General features: G+C 47.2%; 1 protein-coding gene across 2 annotated transcripts in view; it reads right to left on the bottom strand.

Moving 5' to 3' along the window:
* Positions 1-23177, bottom strand: part of ITPR3 (inositol 1,4,5-trisphosphate receptor type 3) — a 483832-nt gene that overhangs the window by 272061 nt on the left and 188594 nt on the right. The window contains exons 15-19 of one of the 2 annotated variants that reach the window (XM_075335858.1): positions 12072-12233; positions 5277-5449; positions 4675-4794; positions 1015-1197; positions 613-864 (exon numbers count right to left, since the gene is read on the bottom strand). In XM_075335858.1, the coding sequence (XP_075191973.1) occupies positions 613-864; positions 1015-1197; positions 4675-4794; positions 5277-5449; positions 12072-12233 (890 nt within the window). The remainder of the gene's footprint in view (positions 1-612; positions 865-1014; positions 1198-4674; positions 4795-5276; positions 5450-12071; positions 12234-23177) is intronic. The other variant, XM_075335859.1, reaches the window with a different exon arrangement.

Raw genomic sequence — 23177 nt, 5'->3', positions numbered from 1 at the left:
TTTTCATAGACCCATAGGCTTGTACAGGCCTTTGTCATTAGAGCTGCCAGAAAAAAATGGACATGTCTTTGTTTGAATCACATGGATACAGAGTCGTGTGAAAACACAGAAATGTGAAGATCACAATAGATTATAATGGTTATGTGTAATATCCATGAAAAAAGTGGATGCCACACATATCAGAAACAAGGACATATGAAGATCACCACAGGTTATAATGGGCACGTGTCATATCCATGAAGAAAATGGATGTCACACATATCGGAAACACAGATAGGTAAGTGGGTGTAATATAGAGTTGCAGGCAAGTCTCACCATAACAAGTGTAGGCTACAGAGTTGACGTGCTGACTACAGTGAACAGCCAATCACTTGATTATTGTCTGCACTGGTATAGTTGCTAAGCCTAATTATTGGATCTAGTACTCATGTCCACTGTAGTCGTGATGCCACAGCTACAGCCTGTGAACATAGAAGTAGAGCTGGACCTGTCGAGAGTGAAAATTGGAGTCTTTATCGTTATCTATGTCAGCAACTCTTTGTAAAAATATTTTCCAGGGCAACCCTTTAGAATGAAATTTAAAATATTAACAACAAACCTAGAACTGCTTACTCTTTAATGGTGATGCTTGTGGGGATTTCAGTCCATAGACGGGCATACTTTACTGGAGTAACCAGTTCTTGGGGGTCTCTGTCTACATGGACATGTAGCATCAGGTGGCAGAAAGAAGCTCTGATCTCAAAAGGAAGCATCTCATCAGCCATACATAGGAAGATCAAGTCAACACTCAACTGCTTGGAGATTTCATGAATAGCCAGATACTGACGGTCTAAGCACATTCGGGCAAAAAGTTTCAACTGGTAACTGAAACATTTACAAAAAAATTCAAACATTAACATAATTGTTCTATTTATCATGTTTGTGAGCTGCATAGTTAAATTGAAAAGTGAAGATTTGCATACAAGGAGTCACAAACGAAACACTCAAGAAGTATTTTCCATGGTACAAGCTTACCGATAATATGTCAATATATTCTCATCATGGACATTGCCAGCCCTAGCCTCCTGCGATAACTGTCGGATACTCTTCTCAAGGGTATCATTGTTTTTGTCTAACCAGACTAGCCAAACTTCCTCTTCACAGTACTCAATACTCATGTATTCTGGAGATTGAGACATCTCTTTGACTGGTCTCAGCCTTCCAAAAAAAACAAACAATGCATCAAATATATTAGATCCACTTTTGTTGAAAAACATTCAAATTATATTTTTTATCTACAAATGTAGTCAGTTACAATTTTAAACATAGAAGTAGGTAAGAAGGAGACGAAATATTATAATCGTAAGTGTTACACATGTAATATGTCTACTCTCTGGGAGTGCACATATACCCACACCTGTGCTTTACCACGGCTTGGATAGACTCAGGCTCTGACCTAAGGAAGGCCTGAAGATCACCACATATGGAGCTGACTTAAGAGCTAGCCACTTGCCACAAGGGCCTACTTCATATGAGATGATTCACAACTATTTTACCTTATTTTATATTTATATTAAAGCCTTATTAAAGGAATGACAGAAGACAAAAATACATGTACATCAACTGTATAAATTGCACAGATTATGTTACATGGATTAAGTAACAGTTCCAACTACTTGGAAAATGATAATGGTTATGAGTGAGTATTCTCTGAATATTCTGTCCATCTATGTTCACTCCATAATAAGTAAAAAAAACTTTTGAAAAATGATGGTCCATATTGCAGGTATAGCTTACGTAATAAATAATGCTCTCATGACAGCAATAAAGAATCAGACTCAAACGTACAACAAATTGTCCAATTAAGTTGAATGTCTAAAGCATCAAAGGAAAGCATACAATGACCACATGTCAATGTGTGGGATATTTGCAAATCACAATAAAACTCCATCGTAAAGTGATCATGAGTTTACGGGGAAGTGCATCTACATTGAGGTGTCATATAACAGAACTGGGTAAAATAGCTCATGAGGTGGAATGGCGCCATCTACTTCAGACTGTAGGACATGTATCTGGGTGGTCTGAATGTTGGTATATGTGACGCCCTGGCCTATCAGGTCGTCACAGGGTATTGTGCAATCTGCCCTTCTGCACAGTATCCACCCTCCTTGGTTAACGGATGCCAGTCCTTTGGTGTTGTTAACAGCTTGTCCAATCAAAATCCTAGGAACACTTCCCACTTGAACCTACCAGACACACCATTGGGGGGCCTGAAGGGAATAGGGCCACCCACATGGGGGGTTGGTGAGGAAAAAGTGAGGACAGTGTCAGTTGAGTGGAGCTGAGAGTCGAGGAGAGTTGAGTGGAGAGAGGAGGTGAAGTGGCTCTTGTGAGGAGAGGCCACGGAGGAGAGCTCCTGTATACTAGGTGGCAGACGTTGGTCTGGGCCTGGTAGGAGCTGGAACCCAGTCGCGTGGGACAGTGTCAAGGGGCACGGACTGCCGAGGAGGGCAGTCGGCGGCCTTGTGCTATTACCGGGCAGGGGCCAGGGCACAACGGGGTACGTGGACCCCAGGCCGGAAAGTAGCTAAACGCGTTCAAGTAATTTACCCGACGGGGGTGAAGACTTCAAGTGTCATCCCCAACCCGCTCCAAAATCGGGGTACTAGCGCACCGATGGGATAGGACTTTCCCACTACAGTACAAAGAAATCCTACGCGTGAACCCTGAGAGCAAGCTCACTCCGTTAGCCATACAGGTGAGCGGGACCCGAAGAGTTTCATACCAACAGGTCCAATTGAGACTAAGGTGCCAGGGATAGGGCCACAGACCAACAACAACACCAAGGGCATGGATCCAGGCGTGCTCCCCGCGGATTACAGTGGTGCTCAGAACTTTGGTTTACAAGCTGTCGGTGTGGTTATTCTGGGACTGAGTGAGTACCTTGTAAACCCCTGCACCTATCCCCCCTCCCAACGGCACCCAACCACCAACAACAACACCAACGGGCTCCGGGACACGAACCCCCTACCCACGGAGGGGTTAAACAGCAGGCTGCCACACCACCATCACCGGGCTCCCCAACGGCAGCAGTGGTCCCTCACATTACCACGCACCGTGGGTGGCGTCACAAACTTTCCAAAATTCCCCTGTACATATCTCCCCTCCTTCTTTTAATTGTGTGGCTGCGTGACCCCTGGGTACGGAGACCCCTTGAGCCACCGCGGATCCGTATCCGAGCGGCGGAAGCAGCCCGGCTGCTTGCATGGGGGCGGTACATATACCCTTGTCTTAGGAGGGAGCACTACTTCAATAAGCTACAGCCATTCTAGTATTCTAGGAGAACAGTTTGCAGGCCAAATTGTAGCAATTACTTTCTTCGCTTATTAGACCATATCAATCATATATCCTGTGTGTGCCAATGTAACAATAAAGATTATCATGCAATTAAAAATTGCCACAAACAGTTCAGTAGAGATAGACGGCTGGCTCTCAGAATCAGTTCCTTTAGTGGGTCCAACATTGCCACTGCCATCTACCTAATTGTGCTGTACTTGACTGCTGTTTTGAACTGATGATTGAAACATAAATCTATTGATTTAGTTAAAATGTATATGGGAGGTGATCAACTTAAGAGATCTAAGGGGTGCTTCACACATAGCGACAGCGACAGCGACAACGACGTCGCTGTTACGTCACCATTTTCTGTGACGTAACAGCGACCTGGTAAGTCGCTGTTATGATCGCTGCTTAGCTGTCAAACACAGCGACGCAGCAGCAATCATAACATCGCTACATGTGCAGAGAGCAGGGAGCCGCGCACACTGCTTAGCGCTGGCTCCTTGCTCTCCTAGCTACAGTACACATCGGGTTAATTAACCCGATGTGTACTGCAGCTACATGTGCAGAGAGCAGGGAGCCGCGCACACTGCTGAGCGCTGGCTCCTTGCTCTCCTAGCTACAGTACACATCGGGTTAATTAACCGATGTGTACTGCAGCTACATGTGCAGAGAGCAGGGAGCCGTGCACACTGCTTAGCGCTGGCTCCTTGCTCTCCTAGCTACAGTACACATCGGGTTAATTAACCCGATGTGTACTGCAGCTACATGTGCAGAGAGCCGGAGCCGGCAGCACAGGCAGCGTGTGAGCTGTGGAGGCTGGTAACTAAGGTAAATATCGGGTAACCACCTTGGTTACCCGATGTTTACCCTGGTTACAGCTTACCGCAGCTGCCAGATGCCGGCTCCTGCTCCCTGCTCGCTTAATTTCGTCGCTCTCTCGCTGTCACACACAGCGATCTGTGTGTCACAGCGGGAGAGCGCCTTTGAAGAAAACGAACCAGGGCTGTGTGTAACGAGCAGCGATCTCGCAGCAGGGGCCAGATCGCTGCTCAGTGTCACACACAGCGAGATCGCTAATGAGGTCACTGTTGCGTCACCAAAACCGTGCCGTAGCAGCGATTTCGGTAGCGATCTCGCTATGTGTGAAGCACCCCTAACTACACCTAGAAGTCATACAAATGTGAGTAGCACATAAACCAATATGCTGCATGTTGCATGCTTAACGCCTTAGAGGGAAAAAGGAAATAACCTAATCCCGGTACACATAGAATACAGACAGAATTTTGGAAACCATCATAAAACCAGATATCAATCACCGTAAGAAAGCAGCCATTCAGAGATGAAGGTACTTACTCTGTTTTTATGAGGATATCACTGTTTTTGGCATCTAAAACACACTTACAGATGAGCTCTTGAGTTACTGGGATTGCAATATGATTTGATACACACAAATCTGAAAGGTAGTCTAGAAATCTAGAAGAAATAGAGGCTTATCAACGTACAGTTATTTGTAGATCTTATCACGTTTCAATAAACCATGTTTGATCAAATATAATGTGGGAAATTTAGCAATACTGGCACAGTAAACCATCTCTCGGGCTCTCCCCTATTGCAATGTGTGACAGATTAATTTATTGGGCACACTCCCTTCTAAAACAACAGAGAACTTTCCCCATAACTGAATACAGTTTGCACTGACTTTGATCAATACAAATGCATAAAATAATATTAACTTAAATCACTCAGGTGGATGAGGAAGTGTTCGCTGACATTACAGGCTGACCTTCATGGAGAGATCCCAGAGATACACATTTTTTGAATCATGTTTTTATAATGTGACTTTGACTTCATTTGTAAACGCTACATTTCTTTCTCTTATCAACTACATAAGAGTAATTTGTATTAAATCATCTACCAAACAGGAGTGAGCATGCTATTGAGAAACGTGCACTTACCTTGGCTCACGGTTTTTCCTAACCAAGCTGACAAAAGTCTCAACCTCAGTTTTAGTGATATGTTTTTCTAGGAGTTTTCGATTGTTGTGTAGCAATGCAGTAATCGTGTCCTCAGCTAGAATGTCGTATCCAATCTGAGACTGCATGACCCCAAATTGCTTGGCGATGTGCTCCTACAGTAGGAGAAGACAGGACATTTAAAGGTACACCATATATTGGTCAGACTCTTCAAAAATACAAATTTTACTTGATCATTCAACTATGATGCTCATCTACTCATAGCCTTACTTTCTGATATACAAATATTAGACTAGTATTATTAGTTTTGTTTCCTCTAGACATTGTGTAGATGGTCTGGTCTTTAATCATTCATCTTATTATTGGATATTCTCTTCATTCTTTCCCAACAATCTTCCAGGGATAACTAGCTTTTCCAGTGACATGTTGAAAACACTGTTCACCTTTCCATATAACAGTCTATCAAAATTATATAGTTAGAGATCCAGCTGTCGGCTTCCTCACCAGTTAGCTGTTTGTAATGTATACAGCAGAGTCTCAGTGTATCCTATGTGATATATACAGCAGAGTCTCAGTGTATCCTATGTAATAAAATACACTAGTCCCAGTGTCTGCTATGTGATGTATAGCAGTCACACTGTTTCCAAAATGATGTGTACAGTAGTATCTTAGTGTATCATGCATGATGTATACAGCCTGCTTTACAAGAGTCAACCGATCGTGCGATTTCACGATCGATCGTACCCATCCCGTGGTTTGTGCGTCACGGGCAAATCGCTGCCCGTGTCACACAAAGTCGTTAAACCCCCATCACACGTACTTACCTGCTGAGCGATCTCGCTGTGGGCGGCGAACATTCACTTCCTGAAGGGGAAGGAACGTTCGGCGTCACAGTGACGTCAAACAGCCACCGGCCAAAAGAAGCGGAGGGGCGGAGATCAGCGGGACGTAAACATCCTGCCCACTTCCTTCCGCATAGCCGCCGGGAGCCGCGGGACGCAGGTAAGCTGTATTCATCGTTCCCGGGGTGTCACACGGAGCAATGTGTGGTACCCCGGGTACGATGAACAACCGGTGCCATTTTAATTAAACAATTTTTTAAAACTGAGCGACGAGTACACGACTCATGATTTGTGAGCGATACTGCGTCGCTTGGAGATGTCACACGAGACGACGTCGTGAACGATGCCGGATGTGCGTCACGAAAACCGTGACCCCGACGATGCATCGCATGATAGCTCGTCTTGTGTAAAGCCCGCATTAGTGTCTTCTTGGTATGTATACATTAGAGTATAAGTGTAAACTAAAGGTGGGATGTATACAGAACATTTTCAGTGTATCTTATCTGATATATGTGGCAGAGTCTCAGTGTATCCTATGGGATGTATACACAGCAGAGTCTCAATGTATTCTATGTAAAATATATACAGCATAGTCTTAGTGTTTCCTATGTGATGTACACAGCAAAGTCACAAAGTAGCCTATGTAATATATTCAGCACACTCTCAATATATCTTATGTAATGTATACAGCAGAGTCTCGAAGTAGCCTAGCTAATATATACAGCACAGTCTCAGTATATTCCATGTGATGTTTACAGCAGAGTCTCAATGAAGCCTATGTAATCAATAAGCACAGTCTCAGTGTATCCTGTGTAATGTGTACAGCGGAGTCTTGAAATAGCCTAATATACAAATGGTCTCAGTGTATCCTATGTAATGTAAAAACTGATATTCTGCTATTGGCATCCATTAGGAGTCACCAAAACTATTGTATACATCACAAACGATGCAATTAGATTGCTGTATACACTATATAGGATAAACTGAGACTGCTGTATACATCCCATTGTGTACACTGAGACGCTGCAAAATATATCGGATTAGATAAATGCTGCAGCCTCCTTAATGTTCACATCAGCTTCCAGGCTGGTGTGTACTTGCTTTACTGTTTCATACAAGGGGCTGCTGATAAGTCTTTACCTTTACCCAGAAAGAAACGAGATAGGAGGATGAAACTTTACATTTATTTCACATACTCTCCACTGGTGTCAACGCACTTCTTACATCAGTATTCCAAGTTCTGTAAGCCTAGCAAAAAGAAGGATTTTTGTTGATACTCAAACCAGACATTCATAGCAACCATGTCATCAGAAATGGTGTGAAATTTGGTACCCTTTAGATTTTTCTTCAGGTTTGGATACAGATGATAATCGGAGGGAGCTAGATCTGGTGAACAAGGTGGGTGGTCAACCAGCTGGAAGCCCAGCTCTGCCAGTTTTGCCGTGGTCGCTTGTGCAGTGTGAGGGGAGGCATTGTTTTGCAGGAAGAAAATTCCTTTGGACAGCTTGCCGCACCCCTTTTGGCCTTCAGAGCTGCCTTCAATTGGTCCAAAAGTTCAATGTAATACCTTGCATTGATGGTAGAACCCTTTTGAGGGTAGTCCACTGGTGACTGATTTTTGCACCCTGAACTTCTTTGGATGAGGATAACCACTGTGCCTCCAGTCTTTTAACTGCTCCTTATTTTCACTGTCATACAAATAAATCCAGGTCTCATCCATAGTGACCAGTTGATCAAGGAAGTTCTTATCAGTCCGGAAACGCTGACAAGTGGAACAGGAAGTTTTCACTCGCATGCTTCTCTGATCTGTTGTCAAACACTTGGGGACCCACTTTGCAGACAGCTTCCTCATGTCCAAATGTTAATGGATTATGACACAAACACGTTCATGGCAAATCCCCATGATGTCTGCTATTGCTTTAGCTGAAATTCGCCAATTCTCTAGTATGAGGTTGTGCACAACATCGACGATCTCTGAACAACAACCACTCTCGGTCGTCCAGGACGTTCCTCATCATTGGTGCTGAAGTGGCAAGTTTCAAATTTGGCAACCCAGTTCTTAACTGTGGAATATGAAGGGCATTGAACCCACAATGTCTGCGGCATATCACTATGAATATCCTTTGCGGACTTTCCTTGCAGAAACAAGAATTTTATCACTCCTCTGCTCACAGTTGCTGTGAATATCGCATTAGACTCCACCATTTTGTTTTCCCGCGTGCGTAGAACACTGTTGCAATAAGCAACAAACACAAAATTTTGAAGACATAGATTAGACACAAGGCTTTAATGTGATATAACATTCGTTACCATAGAAATAAAAAAAGATCACAAAGCCAAAGACTTATTAGCAGCCCCTCATAATAGCAATGCAATGTATTACAGAATTGTTCAACTCGAGTGAATGGAGCAACACTCTAGTACCATCTGGCTGCAGGCCAGTAAGAATCATCCTGCAAACCAACGTAAAGATTGAAAACTCTGCCTGGCCAGAACAATTGAAGAGACCCCCAACCAATCTATTACAGTAATTATGACTTATTTTGGACCTGACAAATAGCCTAATAATTGTAAAATGCTGGATAACCACTTTAATACAATAATAATATTAATAATAATAATAATAGAAATAATGATAGACAGGGCCATGTTCCAACTTTTTTGAGATGTGTTGCTTGCATCAATTGAGTTCTCTTTTTTTTTTTTTCAAATTAAATAGGAAACTGTCTAACTTTCAATTTCTGATCTGTATTCTATGTTCTGTTGTGAAGGCTTAATGGCTATATGAGATTTCTAAATCATTGTATTCTTGTTTTCTTCATATTTTAAACATCATTCCAACTTTTCGGAATTGGGGTTGCACATGGTGTACATACATCACGTCTCAGTGTATCCTACGTGCTGTATACAGAGAAGTCTAAAGGTCACTTTACACGCAGCGACATCGCACCCGCCCCTGTCGTTTGTGCGTCATGGGCAAATCGCTGCCCGTAGAGTACAAAATTGCTAGTACCCGTTACACGTACTTACCTTCCTAGCGACGTCACTGTGGCCGGCGAACAGCCTCTTTTCAAAGGGGGCGGTTCGTGCGGCGTCACAGCGACATCACACGACAGGCGTCCAATTGAAGTGGAGGGGCGGAGAGCAGCCGCATGGAAGTCACGCCCACCTCGTTGCCAGAGGACGCAGGTACTGTGTTGTTCGTCGTTCCTGGGGTGTCACACATAGCGATGTGTGCTGCCTCAGGAGCAACCAACAATCTGCGTCCTGAACCAGCAACGACATTTGGGAAATAAATGACCTGTCAACGATCAACGAATAGGTGAGTAATTTTGATTGTTGCCGGTCGCTCATACGTGTCACACGCAACGACGTCGCTAACGAGGCCGGATGTGCGTCACGAATTCCGTGACCCCAACGACATCTCGTTAGCAATGTCATTGCATGTAAAGCCCCCTTTAGTGTATCGTATGTAATGTATACAGCAGTATCAGTGTATCCTATGTTATGTATATACAGCAGTGTCTCAGTGTATATTACAGTTTTCAATATACACAGTACAGTTTCATGTATTATATATAATGTTTATGGTAGTAGTGTATCCTATGTGATGCATACAACAGTGTGTCAGTGTATCCTACATGAGGTATAAAAGGCAGACTCAGTGTATGATATGTGATGTATACAGCAGTCTCAGTATATCCTATTTTATGTATGCAACAAATTCTCAGAGTCTCCAATGTGATGTATGCAGGAGTATTAGGGTATGCTCTCTGACATATGCAACAGTGTTTCAGTGTATCCTGTGAGATGTATACAACAGAGTCTTATGTGGGCGTCACAAGAGACGATCTATCGTGTGATTGCACGAGCGATCGCACCCGCCCCCGTCGTTTGTGCGTCACGGGCAATTAGTTGCCCGTGGCGCACAAAGTCGTTAATCACCTGTCACACGCACTTACCTGCTGAGTGACGTCGCTGTGGGTGGCGAACATCCACTTCCTTAAGGGGGTGGGACGTTGGCGTCACAGCGACATCACACAGCGGCCGGCCAATAGAAGTGGAGGGGCGGAGATGAGCGGGACGTAAACATCCCGCCCACCTCCTTGTTTCCGCATTGCCGGCGGGATGCAGGTAAGCTGTGTTCATCGTTCCCGGGGTGTCACACGGAGCGATGTGTGCTGCCCCGGGTACGATGAACAACCGCCGCAGAGAAGAAGAAACGACTTTTTGAAAATGAGCGACGTGTCAACGAGCAACGATAAAGTGAGTATTTTTGCTCGTTTACCATCGCTCGTATGCTGTCACATGCTACGATATATCAAACGATGCCGGATGTGCGTCACTTACGACGTGACCCCGCCAACATATCGCACAATATATCGTCTCGTGTGACGCCCGCATTAATGTATCCCATGTGATGTATATAGCAGAGTCTCAGTTTACTCTATGTGATACATACAGCGGTCTCAGTGTATCATATGTGATCTATACAGTTGAGACTCAGTGTTTCCAACGTGATATATACAGCAAGATCTCAGTTTATTCTATAAGATGTATATAGAAGTCTCAATTTATTCTATGTGACTTATACAGCATTCTCAAAGTATCCTATGTTATGTGTACAGCAGAGCCTCTGCGTGTGATGTGTGGTGTATATTGCAGAGTTTTAGTGTATCCTATTGGATGTATACAGCAGAGTTTCAGTGTATCTGATATGATATGCCTCAGTTTGTCCTATGTGATGTATGTACAGCAGAGTCTTAGTTTGTCCTATGTGATGTATGTACAGCAGAGTCTCATCATATCCTATGTGATATATACAACACAGTCTCAGTGCATCCTGGGTGATGTATATGCAGTGACTAAGCATATGCTATCTGATGCTCTGGCATGTTCTGATGTCATGAAGTGCATGGCAAGTCTGCAGTTTCTATAGAAAACCAGTGATTCGTCATGATCTCGCTGTAGTGGTGCCAATGTGTCTCCCACTGTCAAACTCCTAATATGCCTTAGGGTACAATCACACTTTAGCGACGCAGCAGCGATCCCACCAGCGATCTGACCTGGTCAGGATCGCTGCTTCGTCGCTACATGGTCGCTGGTGAGCTGTCAAACAGGCAGATCTCACCAGCGACCAGTGACCAGCCCCCAGCCAGCAGCGACGTGCAAGCGACGCTTCGCTTGCACGGAGCCGGCGTCTGGAAGCTGCGGACACTGGTAACTAAGGTAAACATCGGGTATGGTTACCCGATGTTTACCTTAGTTACCAGCGCACACCGCTTAGCTTAACGTGTGCAGGGAGCAGGAGCCCGGCACTGGCAGCGTGAGAGCTGCGGAGGCTGGTAACGAAGGTAAATATCGGGTAACCACCTTGGTTACCCGATGTTTACCTTAGTTACAGCTTACCGCAGGTTGTCAGACGCCGGCTCCTGCTCCCTGCACATTCAGGATTGTTGCTCTCTCGCTGTCACACACAGCGATGTGTGCTTATCAGCGGGAGAGCAACAATAAAAAAACGAACCAGGGCTGTGTGTAGCGAGCAGCGATCTCACAGCAGGGGCCAGATCGCTGCTCAGTGTCACACACAGCGAGATCGCTAATGAGGTCACAAAAAACGTGACTCAGCAACGATCTCAGTAGCGATCTCGCTGTGTGTGAAGCACCCCTTAGTCTCTAATGTAAAGGGATTGGCGAGAACACTAATCCTTACAGTTACAGCAGAAGCCAAACTATGTATGTCACTTGGGCTCCTGCATCTAGCTGCCCTTGTGCAAAAGCTGAACTTTATGATCAGCAACATTAAAATATTAATCATGGAGCACAGAGTGACATGACCATGACTGATATTTACATCAAAATAGCTTCAAGGGGTTAAACACAGTTTTAGGATATCAATATCAAGACATTGGAATAAGACAACTAAGTACATTACCTGGTTCTTTCGATAATCATCCTGAGAGTGACGGAGGACTCGATAACAGAGTCGGAACATATACTGGTATGGGGCATTTTTTTGGTCAGAGAGTTCTTCAAGTCTAAGTAGAGGACCTTCAGCAGCTTTGTCTTTAAATGGTGCTTTAAGGATTCCAAAGACCTAAAAAAATATATATATAAATATGAAAGTAAGACCAAGTAATACAAAGAATGAAAAGAGAAAATGTTAAAAAAAACTAAGGACAGCCTCTTGGAAATCTATGGTGTTACCTAACAGAACATAAAAAAAGAAAATGTGGTCCTTAGAAGGTCTTACAATTAGTTAAAAACAACCTTGAATGAACAGCAACTTCCCATGACAAATTACACCATGTCATTATTTATTTAATGAAAACTAGGCCAAAATGCAAAAGTAATGTGTGAAAATGGAAATGTATCCTTACTGCCAGGGGCGGACTGGCCCACCAGGAGGTCGGGAGAACCCCCGGTGGGCCCCTGCTATTCATGGCCACGCCCCCTAGGCCCTGCCCCTACCCCCCTTGGGCCCTTATGGATATGTGTGAGAGGCCCCCCCCCCCTCCCCCGGCCGGTAATTTCACTAATCATATCGGCACATTGCCGATATGATTAGTGACAATCCCATTGCCTCTGCAGCGGCAAGCAGGGAGAGCGATCTCCAGCTCTGCCTGCTATCACTGTCGGTGCCGCACGGCTGTGACTCATCTGCGCAGCCAGCGACACTGCAGAAGGAGGCAGTCTCAGAGCGATGACTGCTTCCTTCCTGTGCAGGTGCTGGCAGCATCGCGCTGCACAGGACGGACCCGGCGTTGCCCCAGGCCAGGCTGCAGGAGCAGCAGCACGTGAGTATAGAAGGCGGGGGCCCCGGGGGGGGTGCGGGGGCCCGAGAAGCGAGCAGGGGCCCCGGGGGGGAGGGTCCGGGGGCCAGGGGGGTGTACGGGGGCCCGGGGGGGTGCGGGGGCCCGAGAAGCGAGCAGGGGCCTCGGGGGGCTGCGGGAGCCCAGGGGGGGAGTATGGGGGCCCAGGGGGGGTGTACGGGGGCCCGGGGGGGGTGCGGGGGCCCGAGAAGCGAGCAGGGGCCCCGGGGGGTGCGGGGGCCCCGGGGGAAGTACGGGGGCCCAGGGGGGCAAGCAGGGGCCCGGGGGGTGTGCGGGGGCCCGAGAAGCAAGCAGGGGCCCCGGGGGGTGCGGGGGCCCAGGGGGGGTGTACGGGGGCCCAGGGGGGCAAGCAGGGGCCCGGGGGGGTGGGGTGCGGGGGTCCAGGGGGGCAAGCAGGGGCCCGGGGGAGGGGTGCGGGGGCCCGAGAAGCGAGCAGGGGCCCCGGGAGGGTGCGGGGGCCCAGGGGGGGTGTACGGGGGCCCAGGGGGGCAAGCAGGGGCCCGGGGAGAGGGGGTGCGGGGGGCCCAGGGGGGCAAGCAGGGGCCCGGGGGGGGGTGCGGGGGCCCGGGAAGCGAGCAGGGGCCCGGGGGGGGTGCGGGGGCCCAGGGGGGGGTGTACGGGGGCCCAGGGGGGCAAGCAGGGGCCCGGGGGGGTGCGGGGGCCCGAGAAGTGAGCAGGGGCCCCGGGGGGGGTGCGGGGGCCCAGGGGGGGGCGTACGGGGGCCCAGGGGGGCAAGCAGGGGCCCGGGGGTTGTGGGGGCCCACGGGGGGTGTACGGGGGCCCAGGGGGGCAAGCAGGGGCCCGGGGGGGGTGGGGTGCGGGGGCCCAGGGGGGCAAGCAGGGGCCCGGGGGGGGTGCGGTGGCCCGAGAAGCGGGCAGGGGCCCCGGGGGGGTGCGGGGGTCCAGGGGGGGTGTATGGGGGCCCAGGGGGGCAAGCAGGGGCTCGGGGGGGTGCGGGGGCCCGAGAAGCGAGCAGGGGTGCGGGGGCCCAGGGGTGGTGTACGGGGGCCCAGGGGGGCAAGCAGGGGCCCGGGGGGGAGGGGTGGTTGGGCATGTGGAGACTGTGGGCAATCAGATCAGTAACATAAACCCTTATTCCATTCAAATGTCTGCACAGTCAGGGGTGGGATTCAGCCGGTTCTGTCTGGTTCTGGAGAACTGGTTGTTCCCAGAACCAGCAAGAAACAGCTCCAGCGATCCGGTTCCCTGTATTCATTTGTGTTAGTGTCTCTTTAAGACACTGACACAAATGAATCCCTGTACCTCCGTATGCGCCGCACTTCCGGGTTCAGTGGACCCTGACCCGGCGTGCAGCGACGTGCTGACGCTGCAGAGGTCACGGCAGTGTGGGGAGGTAGCTCCTCCTCCTGCCGTCTGTCAGCGTCAGGCCCTGTGCGCACTAGACGTTTTTGCTGCGTTTTTAGCAGCGTTTTTTACCGCGTTTTTTTGCAGAAAACTATGTGACATTGCTTCCCCAGCAATGTCTATGGGTTTTCAGAAGTGCTGTCCGCACACAGCGCTTTTTTGCGTTTTCACTGCGTTTTCCACCCATTGAGTTCAATGAGATGTTCAAAAACGCAATGAAAAACACATATTGAAAATATAGCTGCGCTTCTATGACTAAAAACGCGGCTGTAAACGCAAGGGGTGAGTAGTACAGTGACATGTACAGGAAGAGGATTCCTTCTGTTGGTAAACACAGAAGCATGAATCCTCCCAGTACCGGCACCGCTACTTCCATCTCCCGTCCTGTGCCATGTCCTCTCCCGTGCGGCGTCATGTACGGTCAGGAGTTGGAAGCAGCTGCGAAGTCAAAAGTGAACAGTAGAGAAAAAAATGTCATACTCACCTGTCTGCAGCCTCCCGGTGCCATGTCCGCTCCCAGCTCTTCTCCCGGTACCGCCACCCCTGCTCCGGCTGTGTGCAGACGGCCGGGACACCTCCGATAGCTGCAGGACCTGGCGCTGATCAACTGATGCGGTCACCTGACGGAATCAGCTGACAGTGACAGTGGTGACGCCGGCTTTTTACTACCCGGCCGGCTAAACTATCAGCTGATGCCGTCAGGAGACTTTATCAGCTGATTACCGCCGGGTCCTGCATTGATCGGTCTGAAAGGAGTCTGCACTGAAGTGTGTAGTTTTTTTTTTGTTTTTTTTTTGCACTGATGCATCAGCTGATTGTGTAAACGGCTATAATACAATCAGCTGCTGTGTGATGGAATTCACATCCTTGATCCTGACACATCATCAGATCGCTTTGCCTTCCAGCAAACCGATCAGAGGATATTGGATCCGGATTGGACGGCGCGGGACCCTTGACCCAGGATTACTGCGGAGGAGGGGGGTTCTTTATTTCAATAAAGATGGAGTCACTAATTGTGTTGTGTTTTATTTCTAATAAAAATATTTTTCTGTGTGTTGTGTTTTTTTTTTATCTTTACTAGAAATTCATGGTGGCCATGTCTAATATTGGAGTGACACCATGAATTTCGGGCTTAGGGCCACTTGATAATATACAGCTAGCCCTAACCCCATTATTACCCAGCGAGCCACCCGACATCAGGGCAGCTGGAAGAGTTGCATACAGCGCCAGAAGATGGCGCTTCTATGAAAGCGCCATTTTCTGGGGTGGCTGCGGACTGCAATTCGCAGAGGGGGTGCCCAGAAATCTTGGGCACCCTGCACTGCGGATTCCAATCCCCAGCCGCCTAGTTGTACCTGGCTGGACTCAAAAATTCGGCGAAGCCCACGTCATTTTTTTTTAAAATTATTTAATGAAATTCATGAAAAAAAAAAAGGGCTTCTCTATATTTTTGGTTCCCAGCCAGGTACACATAGGCAGCTGGGGTTTGGGGGCAGCCCATAGCTGCCTGCTGTACCTGGCCAGCATACAAAAATATGGCGAAGCCAACGTCATTTTTTTGGAGGGCAAAAATTCCTGCATACAGTCCTGGATGGAGCATGCTGAGCCTTGTGGTTCTGCAGCTGCTGTCTGCTCTCCTGCATACACTAGTGGAGAATGAAGAACATATTGAAGAAGGAAATGACATCAGACCTTTTTTTCAACAATCTTTAATGGCATTGTTCACTGATAAAAAAACGCATAAAAAAGCAGTGAGCAAAAACGCAGCCAAAAACGATGCGTTTTTACCGCGGGTGCGTTTTTGTGCCTTTTTTGCGGCCAAAAACGCACAAAAAACGCGGTGTGAAAAAAACACCTAGTGTGCACATACCCTTAATGTGCAGAGAGCCACGGAGGACGGAAGACAGAGGAGAGGCCACCGGTGCTTGGAGCAGGTAAGCGCTCAGTGAGCCGAAGATGCAGGGAGAGGGGCCACAAAAGATGGCAGCTATATGTGCCTATATGGGGAGAGGGGCCACATTAAGATGGCAGCTATATGTGGCTATATGGGGAGAGGCCACATGAGATGGGAGCTATATGGGGAGAGGGGCCACATTAAGATGGCAGCTATATGTGGCTATATGGGGAGAGGGGCCACATTAAGATGGCAGCTATATGTGGCTATATGGGGAGAGGGGCCACATAAGATGGCAGCTATATGTGGCTATATGGGGAGAGGAGCCGCATTAAGATGGCAGCTATATGTGGCTATATGGGGAGAGGAGCCGTATTAAGATGGCAGCTATATGGGGAGAGGGGCCACATAAGATGGGAGCTATATGGGAAAAGGAGCAGATGGGATGGGATCTGCTGGGGAAAGAGGCCATAATGGGATGGGATCTGCAGGGGAAAGAGGCCAAAATGGGATGGGATCTGCAGGGGAAAGATGCGTTATTACCGCGGGTGCATTTTTGTGCCTTTTTTGCGGCCAAAAACGCACAAAAAACGCGGTGTGAAAAAAACACCTAGTGCGCACATACCCTTAGTGTGCAGAGAGCCACGGAGGACGGAAGACAGAGGAGAGGCCACCGGTGCTTGGAGCAGGTAAGCGCTCAGTGAGCCGAAGATGCAGGGAGAGGGGCCACAAAAGATGGCAGCTATATGTGCCTATATGGGGAGAGGGGCCACATTAAGATGGCAGCTATATGTGACTATGGGGAGAGGCCACATAAGATGGCAGCTATATGTGGTTATATGGGGAGAGGGGCCACATTAAGATGGCAGCTATATGTGGCTATATGGGGAGAGGCCACATGAGATGGGAGCTATATGGGGAGAGGGGCCACATTAAGATGGCAGCTATATGTGGCTATATGGGGAGAGGGGCCACATTAAGATGGCAGCTATATGTGGCTATATGGGGAGAGGGGCCACATTAAGATGGCAGCTATATGTGGCTATATGGGGAGAGGCCACATGAGATGGGACTTATATGGGGAGAGGGGCCACATTAAGATGGAAGCTATATGTGGCTATATGGGGAGAGGGGCCACATTAAGATGGCAGCTATATGTGGCTAAATGGGGAGAGGGGCCACATAAGATGGCAGCTATATGTGGCTATATGGGGAGAGGAGCTGCATTAAGATGGCAGCTATATGTGGCTATATGGGGAGAGGAGCCGCATTAAGATGGCAGCTATATGGGGAGAGGGGCCACATAAGATGGGAGCTATATGGGAAAAGGAGCAGATGGGATGGGATCTGCTGGGGAAAGAGGCCATAATGGGATGGGATCTGCAGGGGAAAGAGGCCATAATGGGATTGGATCTGCAGGGGAAAGAGGCCATAATGGGATGGGATCTGCAGGGGAAAGAGGCCATAATGGGATGAGATCTGTATCGGGAAGGTCGTCCATTCCAATTTTAGCAGGGCTCCTTTAGTAATAATTTTTAAAAACTGTATAAAAATCATTTAATACAATAAGACTGACAGTGACTGGAACAACTGGTGCTGGACAGGACAGTGACGGTACAGGAGGGGAAGGAGATTTTACTTTAAATTAAATTACTTGTATTTTTTGGTTGAGGAAATTGCGTGAAAATGGGTGTGGCTAACAGAATGGGTGTGGTTACAGAATGGGTGTGGTTTTCAAATGGGCGGGGTTTACAGAGAACCTGTTAAAAATTTGATTCCCACCCCTGCTATATACAGTACGGTAACTGCATGCTGCTGGTGGGCCCCAAGATTGATTTTACAGGGTGGGCCCCAGGTACTCCAGTCCGCCGCTGCTTACTGCTTCCATAGGAAGAAAGCGGGTAAGTAGCAGCCAGGTGCTTTTAATCAAGTGTTATTGATTCTTCATCAGCAAGTTTGCCCACCTCTATAAAAGCAGAAGTTTGGGTAGTTTGCTTCACTGCAGCCTTCAGGTGTATGTTGATACAATGCCAATGAAAAAAGACATCAGCAATAATCTTAGAGAAGAAATTGCTGCCAAGCGGCGGTCTGGGAAGGGTTATAAAGCCATTACAATTTCATTTGAAGTCTATAGTGAGAAACATTATTCACAAGTGGAAAATGTTCAAGACACTTCATGGTCTACCCAGGAGTGAATGTCCCAGTAAACTTACTCTAAGGTCAATGAGACCTTAGGGGTACTTCTCACAAAGCGAGATCGCTAGCGAGATTGCTGCTGAGTCACAGGTTTTGTGACGTACCAGTGACCTCATCAGCGATCTCGCTGTGTGTGACACTAAGCAGCGACCTGGCCCCTGCTGTGAAATCGCTGATCGTTACACACTGTTCTGGTTCATTTTTTGCTCGTTGGTCTCCCGCTGTGCAACACGCATCGGCGTGTTTGACTGCGGGGAGACCATCGAGCACCGACTCTGTGTAAGCAGCGTACGCTGGTAACCAGGGTAAATATCGGGTAACTAAGAAAAGTGCTTTGCTTGGTTACCCGATAATTACCCTGGTTAGGTATACAGGGAGCCAGCGCTGGCAGCCTGTAAGCTGTGTACGCTGGTAACCAGGGTAAATATCGGGTAACCAAGCAAAGCGCTTTGCTTAGTTATCCGATATTTACCCTGGTTACCAAGCGCAGCATCGTTACATGAGTCGCTGGTGACTGGTTGCTGGTGAGATCTGACTATTTGACAGCTCACTAGCGACCCTGTAGCGATGTACCAGCGATCCTAACCAGGTCGTATCGTGGTCGGAATTGCTGGTACGTCGTTTAGTGTGACAGTACCCTTAGGTGTACTTTACACGCTGCGACATCGCTGCCGATATATCGTCGGGGCCACGTCGTTAGTGACGCACATCCGGCGTCGTTCCAAATCGGTGATCGTTGACACGTCGTTCATTTCCTTAAAATCGCTGCTGTCACCGGTACGATGTTGTTCGTCATTCCTGCGGCATCACACATCGCCATGTGTGACACTGCGGGAGCGACGAACATCTCCTTACCTGCGTCCACCGGCAATGTGGAAGGAAGGAGGTGAGCGGGATGTTACAACCCGTTCCTCTCCACCCCTCAGCTTCTATTGGCCGGCCACTTAGTGATGTCGCGGTGATGTCGCGGTGACGCCGAATGCACCTCCCCCTTGAGGGAGAGATAGTTCGGCAGTCACAGCGACGTCGCTGAACAGGTATGTGCGTGTGACGCTGCCGTAGCGATAATGTTCGCTACGGCAGCGATCACCACATATCGACCGTACGACGGGGCGGGTGCTATCGCTAGCGATGTCGCAGCGTGTAAAGTACCCCTTAGTCTCTTCAGAAAGAAGAGGCTTGCTGCTGGCAACCCTTACAAGCAAGTCAATAAAGCCCTATACCATAAATCAAACACAGCAAAGCAACACAAACACCTACCAACTTCAAACAAACTTGTGTAAAACTATGTTCACACAGGGCTTTTTTGATAAGTTTTTTTCCTGACCAAAACCTGATCTTGTGGCAGGAAATCTCATTTGAGTCATCTGCATTTTTGGTGCGTTTTTTGTGCATTTTTAAGTGGCATTTTTGGTGCGTTTTTTCTACAAAATGGGTTGTATGAATGAAAAAACGTTGCAAAAAGACTGCAAAGAATTGACATACTCATGCTTTGAAATCTGCAGCAAAAACGCAGGTATTTGACAAAACAGTCTGGAAAGAATCTGCAGATGCGCGCGCGTGTGTGTGTGAGTATGCATGAAATCTCAGAATTCTCATAAACTTTGCTGGTAGTGTAAAAAGCAGCTTTTCATTAGCATGGATTTGCATAAAACCAAGGCAAATCTGCAGCTAAAAAATGCAGCAAAAACTTACCAAAAAAGCCCTGTGTGAACGTAGCCTTTAGAGTGATATTTTACAGCTTATTTTGCAGCCACATGACCTGGATACCCTGGAGTCATTAAATTGACCATGAACTCCTCTGTAAACCAAAGTATTTTAGAGTAAATGTGAGGCCTTCTATCCAAATGAAGCTTGGCTGTAACTGGATCATGTATCTGAACAATGATGTCAAGCACACCAGCAAATCTATATCAGAATGGCTGAAAAAGAGAGAATCAAGATGTTACAATGACCCGGTTAAAGTCCAGACCTCAACCCAATTGAAATGCTATGGCGGGACCTTAATAGAGCTGTGCATAAACGAATGTTCACAAATCTCAGTCAACTTAAGCGATGTTGTAAAGGAGAGTGGGCCTGAATTTCTCACAACGTTGTGAGAGACTGATAAAGTCACATAAAAATCAATTATTGCTACTATACAAGCTATGGATTATGGGGTGTACTTAATTTTTCACAGACTGCTTCTATATTTTGACCTAGTTTTTAGTAAAATAAATAATGATTAGGGCTGGGCAGACCTGGACTGGAAAAGTGCAGATCCTCGTGGCTTCAACGTCTGGGCCCTGGATTTTAGGTGTTTGATCCAGATCTGGCACTTGTGAAAATTAAAAAAATAAAGGAAAAATAAAGAAATTAAGAATGAAGCAAGTGCTTTATACTTACCCAGTCTCCAGCCCAGCTATACGCTACTCCCACGTTGCTCCTGTAGCCCCCTTTGCTGCTCATTTCATATGCACGTCTTTCCCCGCCCACCGGCAGGCCTGCCTTCTGTGATTGGTTGCAGTCAGACGCGCACCCAGACTGTGTGACGCGTCTCCCTGTATCCAGTCACCGCTCATCTCGGCTCATTCATTCTCTGGAGCTCACAGAGGGCAGTCTTGTTCTATGGCCGCTCGCTGTGAGGTTCAGATGTAGCAGAGCTGAATTGGATCTTGTTTGGATTACTTCGAACCTGGAGGGTGTTGGGGGTTAATAAAGTGGTAAAAGAGGGTGGGTTTTGTATTTTATTCCAAATAAAGGATTTTTTCGGTGTTTGTGTTTGTTTACTTTCATTTACAGATTAATTATGAGGGTGTCTCATAGTCGCCTGTTCCATCATTAACCCCTTCACGACTGGCCGATTTTTCGCTTTCGTTTTTTTTTTCGCCATTCTTTTTTTAAGAGACATAACTTTTTTATTTTTCAGTCAATATGGTCATGTGAGGGCTTATTTTTTGTGGAACGAGCTGTACTTTTCAATGAAACCATAGGTTTTACCATATAGTGTACTGGAAAATGGCAAAAAAATTCCAAATGCAGAAAAATTGCAAAAAAAGTGCGATAGCACTATTGTTTTTGAGATATTTTATTCACTGTGTTCACTGTATGGTAAAACTGATGTGTGGGTGTGATGCCTCTGGTCACTGCGAGTTCGTAGACACCAAACATGTATAGGTTTCCTTTTATATAAAGGGTTAAAAAAAATTGGAAGTTTGTCTGAAAAAAGTGGCGCACGTTTTACGCCATATTCCGTGACCTGTAGCGTTCTCATTTTTCAGGATCTATGGCTCAGTGACGGCTTATTTTTTGCGACTCGAGCTGACGTTTTTAACGGTACCATTTTTGCACAGATGCTACGTTTTGATCGCCTGTTATTGCATTTTGCGCAAAAGTTGTGGCGACAAAAAAAGTCATTTTGGCGTTTGGAATTTTTTTGACGCTACGCCGTTTACTTAGCAGATTAATTGATTTTATATTTTGATAGATCGGGCGTTTCTGAACGCGGCGATACCAAATGTGTGTATATTTTGTTATTTTTTTAACCCTTTAATTTTCAAGGGGGGTAATTTGAACTTTTATGTTTTTTTGTTTTTTTTTTTAATTTTTTAAAACTTTTTTTTTTACTTTTTTTATTTTATTTTAATAGTCCCCCTAGGGGGCTATTGCGATCAGCAGTCCGATCGCTCTTATCTATCTGCTGATCACAGCTACACAGCTGTAAACAGCAGATTCACTCACTTCCTGCTTCCCTGGCTTACTTGGAAAGCGAAAGCGAAAGTAATTCAGGTCTAGCACAGGAGTCATCACATGACCCTGTGCTACCATGACAACCATCGAAAGTCACGTGATCATGTCACGTGACTTCCGGTATCGGGCGGTAAGTAAAACTTTACCGCGATCGCGTTTATAATGGCGCTGTCACGTATTGACAGCACCATTACAGGGGTTAAACGGCACGAGCAGATAACAATTCTGCTCGTGCCTAGCAGGCACACATCTCAGCTGTGAAAATCAGCTGAGATGTGCGCCGATCGTAGCATGCTGCTGCCAGGAGACCGCGGGCAGTAACGTTATGACCGCTAGGACGTAATTTTACGGCCCGCAGTCGTTAAGGGGTTAATCTAGGGCTTAGTAGTAGCTATGCGCTGTTATTAAATAACCTCTTATTACCTTGATTGCTACAGCATCAGGGCAATCGGTAGAGCTGGTAAAGCGCCGGGCTTGTCACATCTAATGGATGCAACAATTCCGGGTGGCTGGAGGCTGATATTTGTAGGCTCAGCCTCTCCAGCCTGAGAATACAGCCCCTGCTGGCTTTATCTTGGCTGGGTATGAAAATTGGAAGGACCGCATGTCGTTTTTTTAAATTATTTATTTAAATAAGTAAAAAAAAAAAAGCTGCATGCTGTTCCTCTTAGGCCGGAGTCAAGTCACACTTGTGAGAAACTTGCACGAGTCTCACATTGTATCACCCAGCATGGCCGCACGCTATCCTGACAGGAGCAGGTCGACTGCACATAATTCTATGCAGCTGCACACTCGTGTCTGGAGAGAGTCAGGCCGTGGCGGGTGATACGATGCGAGACTCGCGCGAGTGTGACTCTGGCCTTACGATGCAATCACAAGAACTCACAGGAGTGTTGGATTGCATCACCCGGCACCGCCGCACACTCTCCGGACACGAGCGTGCAGCTGCATAGAACTACATGCAGATGCACGCTCCTGTCAGGAGTGTGCGGCTGCTGGGTGATGCAATACGAGACTCACTCAA

The sequence above is a fragment of the Anomaloglossus baeobatrachus genome, chromosome 2 (assembly GCF_048569485.1).
Source record: "Anomaloglossus baeobatrachus isolate aAnoBae1 chromosome 2, aAnoBae1.hap1, whole genome shotgun sequence".
In the NCBI taxonomy this organism is placed as follows: Eukaryota; Metazoa; Chordata; class Amphibia; order Anura; family Aromobatidae; genus Anomaloglossus; species Anomaloglossus baeobatrachus.
This window is presented reverse-complemented; position numbering and strand designations above follow the sequence as displayed.